The sequence below is a fragment of the Charadrius vociferus genome, unplaced genomic scaffold, assembly GCF_000708025.1.
Source record: "Charadrius vociferus isolate BGI_N301 unplaced genomic scaffold, ASM70802v2 scaffold341, whole genome shotgun sequence".
NCBI classification, from domain to species: Eukaryota; Metazoa; Chordata; class Aves; order Charadriiformes; family Charadriidae; genus Charadrius; species Charadrius vociferus.
Genome location: NW_009646847.1, coordinates 2,872,836 through 2,885,433, shown reverse-complemented (window position 1 = coordinate 2,885,433; position 12,598 = coordinate 2,872,836). Strand labels below are relative to the sequence as shown.

The 12,598-nt window shown below is 39.0% G+C and overlaps 2 protein-coding genes across 2 annotated transcripts in view; one reads left to right on the top strand and one right to left on the bottom strand.

Annotated features, from left to right (window-relative positions):
• LOC104294478 (uncharacterized protein F13E9.13, mitochondrial-like) overlaps positions 1-12,091 on the bottom strand; it is a 25,319-nt gene extending 13,228 nt beyond the window's left edge. The window contains exons 1-3 of the mRNA XM_009894090.1: positions 11,981-12,091; positions 11,541-11,684; positions 3,846-4,026 (exon numbers count right to left, since the gene is read on the bottom strand). Of these exons, the coding sequence (XP_009892392.1) occupies positions 3,846-4,026; positions 11,541-11,684; positions 11,981-12,091 (436 nt within the window). The remainder of the gene's footprint in view (positions 1-3,845; positions 4,027-11,540; positions 11,685-11,980) is intronic.
• Positions 12,092-12,167: 76 nt separating this feature from the next.
• Positions 12,168-12,598, top strand: part of CCNE1 (cyclin E1) — a 13,182-nt gene continuing 12,751 nt past the window's right edge. Inside the window, exon 1 of the mRNA XM_009894060.1 lies at positions 12,168-12,194. The gene's annotated coding sequence lies outside the window, so the exon portion shown is untranslated. The remainder of the gene's footprint in view (positions 12,195-12,598) is intronic.

Here is a 12,598-nt window from a genome sequence, read left to right as displayed (position 1 = left end):
AGACCCTACAGTCCTTGCTTTCAGGCACACAGACTGAAGCTCTGGCCAGAACAGAAAAGCATAACTTGCCTCTGACCCACGTTCTCGGGTTTTCCATCCTGTGGAGACAAGGTACAGCAGGGAGGGGTACCTGGAATATTGGAAGCGTTCCTGTGCATCACTACAGAAATATAGCTATGGGGACTGTTTTATGCCTCAAAGACCAGCAGGTGGCCAAGCCAATATTCCACAGTGGCAGTATTTCTTGAAATCCTTCTTCTCACCATTAACTTTGTTTCCATTAGGTTAACAATGGGCCAGTTATTTATTTCTTCTCGCTGCTACATGTTGGTAATGGAGAACATGCAGAACGTGCGAAACAAAGGGAGTGTCACCAGTATATACTCCTGCATTATAAAGGCCCTGCATCTCCTCTGCAAAGACCTACACTGACAGATTAGAGCCAAGCAGAACATCTCACTAAGGCAAGGAAAAACACAAATAGCAGCTGAGGGGTTTTGGGCAATTCCTTTAGACACAACAGTCCCCTCTAATATGATTAGTGCTTCATAATTAGCAAACTTTCAATAAAAGAAAAGCTGTGTAAGTTGGAAGTAGATCAATGATAAACAACACGAGTACATGAAATTAACACAATGGTTAATTTCACGAAACAAGACACACTGATAAATAAGTGAGGAAAACTAAACACTATGCCTAAATCTGACCCAGACTCCATGAACATATTGCAGACATTCCGAGCACTGAGAAATGATAAGCAGTAATACTTGCTAAACAAAAATAAATAAGGAAGCATTTCTATTTTTATCTCCTCTACAAATGCTCGTAGAACCTGCTTATAGACATCATTCTGTTTCAACCTCAAGCAGATGTAGTTAATTAAATCAGAAACTACAAACAGGAAATTATACACCTCTAAAAAACACATGGTACACCTGTTAATAATGAACCAATTGAAAAGTTACCCTAGCAAACAAATTCTGACTTGCTTCTCCACAAAGAGCATTTCAGGAAAGAAGGAAGATAATACAGTCTTTGGACGATGTCATTAAAATGAACTATTAAGAAGGATTGTTTTTCTGAGAATAAGTATTTGATGTTAAGATGGCTTCCTGTCCAAAATATAAATACAAAACTGTACTATTCTGTATTGCCTCTATGTTTTGTAGTCTGTGGTTCTTTAGGGACCTACTTATGGATTCTACTGTATGTAGAAGAGTATAAAAATTGAGCAGCACTTTAATATTAAAGAAAAGTGTGACATGAATCTCCCCTCCTATTTGTCTATATCATTACACTAATTTTTGAGTGGGCTAACATTGCCGTATCTGCCCTTAGGAACAGAGGGAAATCTGGCAGCTTTCAACATAACCTCCTGAAGTCAAAAGCAAAAGCAAAGATCAGACGCAGTGACGCTGGTTCATGGGCAGATGGAGGAGGAACAGGGCCCCTGTTGCGATGCCCACGGCAGGAGGATGCCATGTCCTACCGGATGGATGCCCTTGGGCAACCGCCTCCTTCAGCCCCCTGTGGTCAACCTGGGGGTGCCTTGAACCAAGAGTACTCACCACTGGTATAACAGTCTGCTGGGAGGATGTTGGCAACAACTGTTTTAACTCAAGAGTTGTTTTTTGATAACATGAGGAACTGCTTGTTTCTGTCAGAAGAGTGGAGACACAGCAGTACCCTTTTTCCTCAAGATCCCCCACTATTTTCCTACCACTGCTCCATACCTTTGCTGAAGCACCCAGCGCGAACACTTTTTTGCTGGCATTCCTTCCTTTAGGTGCCTAATTTAATAAATAAATGTTTCCTAAAGAACCAAAGTGAATTTAAAAAATTCACAACCTTCTCAGATGCTTTATCCACTGATTTACTACTATTATTTTCAGATTTATCCAATACCTTGTCAACACACTAGGAAAACTCGGTAGTTTCATCTGTTACTATTTCGCTACCCAAAACATGCTTACTAGCACAACCACACGTTGCTGATGTTGAGCTCCTTCTAGTCACACTGTAAACCTGGTGACTTTTTTCCCCCTTTACAAAATGAAATCATTACCATCACCTGGAAAACACTTACGATTAGCCAGTGCAGTTCTCTTCAGAACAGTTATTTCTACCAAAGATAGGTGTTTCCACAGGAAAATGCGTGCACAGTAGCAGGACATGCTACATATGCTTTTTAGCTAAAACACCTTCAGCAAGTATTTTTTGTAGCAAAAGCATACAGGGCTTGCTTTATTAATAGCCACCTATTAAAATTGCATCGACATTAAAGTCACTACTAAGTTGCTACAGAAAAAATACTCAAAGATTTGCTGCCTACAAAGTAGCACTCACTTTACGGTTTTGCTTAAAGTGATTTTCTTTTCTTTTTGCTTTCCTGTTCAGTGAACTTGAGACAATCATTTTTAGAGAAGTGCAATGAAATGCATTAAACACAGGCCCTTCCTAGCTGGTGTTCTCCAGTTACAGAGCAAATAGTGCAGAACAGTAGTAGAGCTGAGCAAAACCCAAGCCCTCCAGGAATTCTCTCCCTCATTAATAATTGCTGAGAAGTAAGAGAAATACATTGTTGCCACACTATATCCCTTATTTAGTGATCAATTTTGCTCCTAAAAGGATAACTCAGTAACAGTTTGACTACTGCTTTTAAAAATAAGATGTGTAAATATTTTTGCAAATGCTTATGTACCTCAAGTATCCTTCACACATGCAATCCCTGAAAACTAAAACTGGATTATGGCAGCATTTTTATTTTAGGTTTTCATATAGGTTCTACTGCAGCAATAAAAACTAGGCTTTGTCAGTTTGTCAAGTAGCTAGGCACCTTGAAAATGGCAACTTTTGATTTTAAAGCACTCAAAATGAATCTAAGCTCAAAACACATCTAACAAGAATTCCCCCCCCCAAAAGGAACTTAAGACTTTTAGAACATATCCAACATAATTAAAACTGCCACTGCAGATAAGTTAGCCTACGTTATTTTACCTGAAGTGTGATTTTCAATTAACACCAGCATCTTTTAGTCTTGCTCTTAAAAAATTCTGCCTGTCTATAAAATTTGTACATTGAGAAACATGCAACCTTACTGTAATCACATATGCAATTTGGGCAAAAGCAGGCGTTAACCCTCAATTTATGAAGTATTTAGGAAGTACAAGCCTTCCATATTAAACCAGCCTCCATCTTTAAATCATGGAACGTTACATATGAAAAACTAAAATTGCTTCAGCAAGCAGTAGGAGCAGAAAGGTTAGCAAGTCTAGGATTCATGCAATAAAGATAGATTAATTTATATTTTATTCACCCAAATGCAATTTAATTTTAAATAGTTTGGCTAGCTGAACACTCAGTTTTTTGTTATTATATAAAAAGCTTCATTCCATCCATTCATTAAAAAAAAGCAATGAAAACTTAGTTTTAATGGATAACAGTAGTAGCAACAACATATAATTAGATGCTGAAACAGGATGCTTAACCACAGTGGGTTAAATTGATCCTCAAATATAATTTAACTGAAGTAAATAGAGTTACACCAAAGGTGGCTTTTAGACATGAGTAGGTTTAAACTAATCATTATATTTAGACAGGTTTCACCTAGAAAGCTGCAGCAGCGGCCTTGGGATTTTTAGCTGCCTCCAACTGAAGCAGTGCGCAAGTATCATCTATTATAATCAAGCAGGCATCTTTCTCAAAATCTAATTTCTGCTTTTTCAGGGTACAGTGAGCTTTTCATGTCTCATTTTTCATACTATCTATGTTAGTACAATGCACAATTTGCAGAGAGTAAATGCCATAGCAAACAACAGTAATAACTGACGAGTCACTTCTATTACCTGCAGCAAGAGCAACGGCTATCGCCTGTTGATTTGCAGCACACAGGATCTGGACACCCAGCGCGAGGCGGGGGCAGGTTTGTCTCACCGCAGCACTAATCACTGTCATTGCTGCCGTGACTTCAGGCCCAGGACACACCGTGTAAGGGACATCATGCATGTTTTCTACTATCAAGCCATCCTGCGGAGATTATTATAAAGAAATATGATTAAACTGGAAGAAAAAGGAACTTAAAAAGCATGGCTAGTTTGCCATTACGCTGCTTCGTATTAAAAGACACATGAGTTTAAAGGTTTTCCTTCAAAGGAAGGATTATCTACAGTGTTGATGCATACAACCACTTACAAAAGTGCTTTCATCAACAGCATGATATTTGCAGGGAAATCATGAAGAGAAATAAATGTGATTTTAACTATACATTCACCAATTTGGTTTCCTTTGATCCATCCTAAAATGTGAAATATAAGCGAAGGAGTTAAATCTTATACCTCATTAAAAATAGTGTAAAGTCAAACTTCAATTATCCAAGAGGAATATAGGATATTGAGTATGTTTGGATAACAGAGGATTTAGAGATAATCAAGGCAATTTTCAATTCAATTAATGTCAGAAAACAAGTGTTATTTTGGATAAATAAAGGAATTTTTTGTTTGACTATTATTGTGCCTATTCACAGTGTGCCTAATACCGCAGTATTAACTATTGATATTTCTCCCATTCTGGATTCAGAATTACTTGAAGGAAGACATTGCTATTTATTATCTACTATACCTCTCACTCCACACAGACATACTGTTAGCAAACAATGGAGTGACAATAAAACACCCTACTGATATAATTATGCGGTTTATTGAAAATCTTTGTACATTATCTGGTACCTTGTACTATTCCAATCATTGTATAGTATATACCAGAAAGTTTTCAACAACTGCAAATCATATATAATTTTGTCAAGGACTAATAACAAGAGTAAAAGTATAGCCTTGAAACATGTTTCAAGCCTGATGTTTTGCATTTGCAGTGAAAATGTTACAAGAAGGTAGAAATTTCTCACCTGCTTCAGTCTAAAAATACAAAAAGTTTAATAGACAAATTAACTGTATATATCTAAAACAAATTCTGCTCTCTCTGGAGTTTTATCACACATCTCAATCATCAATTTAAAATGAGCACTTTACATTTCAAAGATACAGTAACTGAACCAGAATAGAAAGAAGAACATTTGGGGGAAAAAAAATTACAACTGGAGATTAAACAAAGAAGTTTGGTTAATAATAACATAGAGGATCAGGTGGGGGGGGCGGGGGGGCAAACACACGGACCCCACGGTTTCCTTTTTTAAAAACTTTCATATGTAACGCTTCTTTAATCTTTGTTGTAGTGTAGAGGCCCTTTTGGCAGTAAAAGATAAGACAGTATATAAAATGCAGTCAGCATTTAATGGCTGAATTACAGGGTAAGCCACAGACATCATAAATGAACACCTAACATGAATGATGGGGAAAACTGAGAACAGAAATAATGCGGTGGAACAATATGGTCAGTCCAAGCACATGAGCCACATACTTTCAGTGCACCAGGGTACAGCTGCCTTTACCAAATTACTTACAGCCAAGGATTTAAACACACAAAATACAAGCTACCTTAAAAACAAAAGGACACAAGCTATCAATGGAAAAAGTGAACTAATATTATGAGCACCCAACATTAGATCTACGCACTGTTTGGTGCCATACATCAGCATATTTAATTTCAGATTTCCAGTCCAAGAAAACGTCAACTAGGCAAAGGAAAACCGGATATAACAACTAACTAAAACATCTGTCCTTGATTTTATTTCTACGTCCAATTCAATGTCTACTCTGTGAGTAGAGCATGATGCAGATGGGATGGAATACCCTGTTGGTCAGTTTTGGGTCACCTGTCCTGTCCACTCCTCCCCGCAGGTGGGACCCCTCTACGGTTTTCCACTTCTGACCCTCCAACGGGGCACATAACAGTTAGCTGCCCTTGGGGGTTATAGCAATAAGTATAAGCCAGAGCCTCCCTGCATACCATGCCTTGGCATCAACTATAAACATCGGTCTTATCACTCTGAGAGTGAACAGTATCTGTGTAATATGCTGCTAATTTCAGTAGTTAGAAGAGGCCTAGCTAAAAAGTAAAGTTACTGAAGAAAGTTGGTCCTGTTTTACCTCAAACAAGAAGATTACCATCCACGCTTCTCTACCTGTGATGGGAGGTAGCCTATGACAAAGATGACAACCAGTTCTCAGAAAACCCACATCATTTTCAGAAATGAAAAAAAAAAAACAAAAAAAAAAAAAAAACCAAAAAAACCCAAACCCACAAACTTATAGTGGGTTTCTCTGGAATGACATCAGGACTGTTCCAACAAACCTGAACTGACCAAATGGTCTTGTACCTCAGGCACAACTACCGAATCCTTTGTGGTACCAACAGAAAGCGAAATCCCTTCGTCTTTTGCCCTCTGTACACATAAATACATTAGGTCTGTCTATGCAAGATGCAAAGTTTGTCAGTAGTAGTTTGTGGCAAAAGGATTAATGTGGAACCATAATATTTTAACAAAACAAACTCAAAAAATGCGATGAACACTCAAACCCAGGTAATTCCTTGAGGCTACAAAACCTGGAAGCCCTTGCTCCTTGGCTCAAGAATGCTCTACTTGGCAGACTTCACCAAAACCTGGATATCTGGCAAACTCCAAGCTTGCCATAAGGGCAAGGAGCTAGGATGTGCAAACCAGAAGCCCCAGGCTTCCAGGCAGTCAAGGATCAACCTCAACAGGACACCCAGGAAGAAAAGCATCTGGGAACGGGGCTTCAGATGCTCAGCTCCTGAAGAGCCATGCTCGTAGCTGAAAAAGCAGGAGAACAAGCTGGCAGAATTCCACAGGAATTCTGCAGTGAAACTGAGCTTTCCCCGAGTTGCTACTACTTTGACAGCTCAGGATTTGCATAAAGCAAATCATTCCATTAGATACATTAATGAATTAGTTCATTTAAAAATAATTAAAAACCCTAGCCATACTACTGTGCATAAAAAGTATCTGATTGAATTCCAGTTCAGAACGCAGGCATATGGGAGGATTCCAACATTTCTCTCTTCTGCCTTAAACTTACTACATTCACTTTTCAGCAGTTGTCTCTTCCTATGGCCTCAAGGTCCACAGTTGCAGCGAATATTTTTGGTATTACATCAATAATGTGTTATTCTTTTGGTACCATCCGATAGTCTACATTCTTTTGCATATTATGTTTTGTTTAATTAAAAAAGAACAACATATGTTCTGCAATAGAGAGCTGAATTACAGATGCATTAACTCAAAGCTTTCTTTCATATTTTATATAAAAATATAACACCACAGATTTCTGTGTTTACTGAATTGATATGTATGTAAAACAGACTTCAGTACTATCAGACATCTAATTAAAATGGTGGAAAGAAAACAGTTATACTAAATTAAACTTCTTGGAACTTAAGCTTATAGTTCAGAAGTCTATGGGAACAGCTACTGTATTACACCCTCCAAACCAGAATTTATTTGGCTAGTATGAGATAAAACTCTAGCAAATACCTTTTGTGTTCCTTTTCCATTGAACGTTAAGATGATTTAAGTGTTGCTTCTATATAATAGCCTTATTATAAGTAATTCTCAAACAATACATTTCCTTTTTACTTTGAATGACTTCTGAAGTGCTACATATGTGCAAAGTGCCTCTTGTATCACAGTTAGCTACTGGAAAATAGGTCATTTAAATAGCTCTCTGATTATATAGAAAAATAATTTCCTTCGCTTTATTCCACTTATAGAAATGACCTCTTAAAACACTTCAGCCACACACACGCATATCGCAGTGGAAAAGTGTCAAAAACAGTCAAAACACTATAAACCACAACAGGTATAACAATCACACAAGCTTTAACTCAGCATCTACCTAATGTAACTTTTACCTCGGGCAACTTTAACACCAGTGTTTCCCCTAACAGAACAGCCTTACCTACAAACACGAACACGCTAACACAAAGCTTTGCAAGCTTAAAACAACTACTCTTTCCTACAGGAAGAAAGGGTTTTTTTGTACCATACCCATTATTATACAGGCTCAGGTATGCACCAGGACAATTACAGCCTTTCCCACCACCACAGTCATGTGCCCCTTATAAAGGAAATCAGGTGCCTTTGTAAAGCATTGATTTGCTGTGCCTGGGCACAGCTTCCTAGCAATTGCTTTAAGAACTCTACCTCCGGAGCAAGAGATTAGGGCCTTAATATAGATCAGTAGACACCTTGTGTTCTCCTGCATGTACCATAGGTGGTCGCTGTGGGGAGGTTTATGTGCTATTTTATTCTACTGTAATATAGCTAAAATTTGGAATGTTAACTTCAGTAATCCAAGTGATAACTACCTACGTGTTTCTATGCAGAAATACTAGCTTATTCTGTCTTGACTGTTATTAAACTCTAAGTAATTTGAACTCCAGCTATCGTTGTAGTTATAAGAGCAATAGGCTTGAAACTTCCTGGTTTTTAAAAACATTAATGCAAAACATGTGCTAGCAACTTCCCTTCCAGGTACAGAGCCAAAAGAAGGGTCAGGAGAATCAGAATAGCAATGAACCCATCTCCAGAGGCAGCAATGGTAAAAGAAGCAAATCTAAAACTTTGTGTGGTAAGAAGCACCATGATATTTGCAACTTAATATAGCTTTATAATTTGGGGAAATTTTTTTTTAAGAATTTTACTTATGTATATCTAACTGTCTTTAATGTCAGCTACTCAAGTAGCTACAGCTAAATAACAGTAACTCGTAGTAAAGTGATCTATACTAATAAAATTAGAAGCAAATTGTGCTCTATTTTCTGGCTACCAAGTAAGCGTCACCCAGGCTGAACAGAATGAATAAAAGTTAACTTGAATATTTATTTTGCATTTTTTCTTCAGCTAAAGCGGATACAAATCGGAGGGATCATAATGCCTCATAGCTTGCTGCTTCTAAAATCTTTTCTAGGGAATTTCATTGTTTAGAAACACACAAGTACAAAGCATATACATTTTGAGCACAGATGGCTTCCTAAATGAGCACTCACTTGTTTTCATTACTGTGCTCTAATATCACAAATCTTTCATATTTATTATTTTAGGCTGCTAACGTGCCAGGCAAGTCACCTTTTTCTGAATATACTAAAATTTACTTCCAAGTGCAATGCATATGGAGTGAGCAAGACCATATACTTTATTTTTAAATGTTAACACCAATTCAAGCAACTTGAGACAACATGTAAACATCTAGTAGCAGCAAGATGGTTACGTATCTTAAAAGCTATTGTAGGCAGCATTTGGAAATACTGTCAGTATAAAAATCTCTGGAAAACAAACACCTTTCTAGCTCTTCTTTTCCAGAAAAACACACAGCTTAACAGTTCACTTGGAGCACTAAAGGGTAAACCCAAATATATTCCCATTACAGAGGCAAGATAGTTAGTTTGGAAGAGTGATGATCTCTGTGCAAAAGCCAGGAAGCTCCTGAAGTATCTATCATGAAAACTTGCATTTCACAGTAAGTACCAGTAAAAATCAAACAAGTGAATTGCAGAAAGTGTTAAGCGACCATACTGATATTTATGGAAGCTCTCCTGATTATCTCTGACCTTTATGGCATCAATGAAGGATTTGTTTGTCGTATTGCCGTAATGCTATTGTGTACAGACCTTTAGAATAAAGATTGGTGTGCAATGTATACTGATGTTCCTGTGACTTCTATAGGAAATAGACTAAGCATAACTTTAAGCCCTGAATTTGTCCAAATGTGTAGAGGAATGACTGCATTCACCTCATCTGCCTACCTGAGAGGTAGGTTTAAAAATACATTCAAGTTCAGAGACAGCAGTGCAGTAGGAGAAAAGGTAAACCAGTTAGACCTTGAACAGCAGAATTTATTACAACTTTTGAAAAGACAATAAGGTATAAAACCCAAATTAAAATTTTGTGTTACTACTGATTTTAAAGCTTGTCTTAAAACTGGTCCAGCTTTGTGCATGTCAGCAGTGAAAGTAATGGCCTCTGTACCCTCCCTCACCTTTAGGTATACTTGGTGGTTTTTTCTCCCTGCTGTTAAAGGTTTCAGTGTGTAATTACTAAGTAAGGGAAACAAGTAAACAAGCACTGGAATGTGGGGCAATGGCTTTAGGAGTTACAGATCACTTTTGTAACCACTTCCTCTAACACAGGAAGATGGAGACTAGTATTTGCCACTCTTCTGATGTAGATCAAATCCCATTATACCTCACGTTGATACTATAACTATAAAGACAAAATATAAAGGTACAGTACAGAATACAGAGCTATTGCACACCTGGTCTTTCAAAAGCCATGACAAGGAAAATAACTTACTCATTCTGTACAACCTGCAGTTAGAGATTACTCTAACTGGGTGGACATCTTGCACATGCTCGTCTGGTTCGTAGGCACTGAAGCCCACCTATGGGCTTCATTCTTCTGCACTGCTGTTTATCCTTTCAACAACTTTGTTCTCAGGTTTCTTTCCTAATTTAGCCTTAATAGTGCTCTGCCCTTAACTTACTTCATGTGACTTGTCTTGCATTGTGACCTTGGTCTTCTATAATTTAGACTAAGCTCTTATATTCCATTTTGTTCAGTCTGTAAAGTACCATCCTCATTTATGGCATTAAAAAGGTTTCAACTGGCTTGTTATACAAGTTTTGCAGAAAACAGCTGCTCTGAGCAGTGACTACTTGTTCATTTAAGACATATTCAAACCTTGGACATTAGGACACCTCCTTACCATGCCAGAAAATGTACATAATACTGTAGGCAGGTCAAAGAAAAAGCACATCAACACCCAAAGACAAGGTGCAACGAAATGTTTAAAACATATCTGACCTTTCAAAAGGACATACACCCTGTTAAAATCTACTGACCTATGAAGATTACTACACCACTTCAGGTCCAAAGGCAATTCGGTCAGTAGTACCTGCCTCTTCCTGCCTCTGGCTGAGACTGGCCTTTTGGGCCTTCTCTTCTAGATACGCAAAGCAGGCATGCTTGCTGCTGGGGGGGGGTAGGACAGAAGGGTTAAAGAGGGCAGAAAAAGGCATAAGCTTTTTTTGTTTTTAGTCCATGAATCTGTGCTGGTTTGGTACAAACATAAAGACGGGGCAATCCTGCACCCCACAAGCGACTGAGGTATGCATGCAAGTGCCTCAGCTGTGCACATGGCATTCCTCCACAACTTCATGAACCCAGAGCTAAAAATACAGTGGCTTGTCAGGTTGGATGGCAAAGCATTCTACAGCCGGATACCTCGAATGCCAGCGACCACCCGTGTTGCAGTCAACTTTCCTTTTTCTTTTCCACCTTAAATCAACTTGATTCTTAGAAATTGATGGCAATTCAACTTGAACAACTTGAATTCCACAATTTGAATCTAAGCTTTTTCAATTGTTTCGGGTGCATGTGATACTTCTTTCAGGATTTGTAATCTAGAAGGTCTACTTAGTATGTTGAAATAAAAGATGTCGATTTAAACAGCTTCTTAGACTGTGTGGTTTAAGATGCTTTTGATGAATTATAGACAATTTAAAATATTGGCTATGCAGAAGCAGCTGTGTGTAAATGCTGCCAGAGGAAGAAGGAACCCAAAACTTACAACTCCAGCATCCTTGTAAGCTGCTGCCTCTTGACAAGCTTGATCAATGATCTGGGTCATTGGAAGAGAACTTCTTGGTGTCCCTGCAAGAACAATGCTGCTTATCCCAGGGCATGCACAAACCAAAACCACATACAGCAACAGCTTTCAGGTAGGATAACTACAGGGATTGGCATACTAAAATAGTGAGAAACAGGGTAAACTTGCCAAAAGGCTGCTGCATCTCCTTGTCACATGTCTTAGTGCCATCTCTTTCCTTAGCTGAACTTGACGGATCTGCTGTAACCATTCAGCTCCTAAGTCTAATTCACAAACTTGAGGAACATCCGCTACAATCTCTGATTATACCAGGTCTGCTCTTAGCTTGTTATTCGTGCACTTACTGCAGCTTATCCTGCATTAGTGATGCTCCATGCAATACGACCTCTGGCAAGACCGACCTCTAGGTCTGCAGAATACCCATGCTCAACACCAGTCAATTTAAAATTAGGTAAAGCTATCTTAAACTCTAATCTGCAAGGCTGACTGTATCTGATCTTCAGTTTATGCATGGATTTTGTTGGAGTTCAATGAGTTTCCCCTAAGGTCAACTCCAAAGTCTTTTCTGATCCTTGGGCTCCTAAAGCCAGGCACCGAGAGTCTGAAACGGCGACTGTGAAGAGTCCTCTGACAACTTTGTTAGACAGACTGATTTCACAGTGTGGGGAAAGCTGGCCTCAGTGCCTGGAGGCTGCTCCTGGGGAAAAGTTTTGCACGGAGAGCTCGGGGCACCAGCCTGTCAAGGGGAAGGTCAGCTGCTGTAATCAGCTCTGCTTACGCCGAGCCCCTGGGAAGGTGGATGGGGAGGTCAGGGTGGACCAACCCCAGCCCACTGTCTGAGCTTCCTCTTGCCTCTCGGGACCTGCGAGAGCGCAAACCTACCCCGTCCCAACGCCCATTTGTGTCATTTCCTAACCATTGCCTCTAGAAACACACCAGCGGAGAGCTCACCAACGCCGAACCCCGGGTTTCTCAGCCCAGCTCCCTGCGTGCAAGTGTCTCCCGCCTCCTTCGCCTCT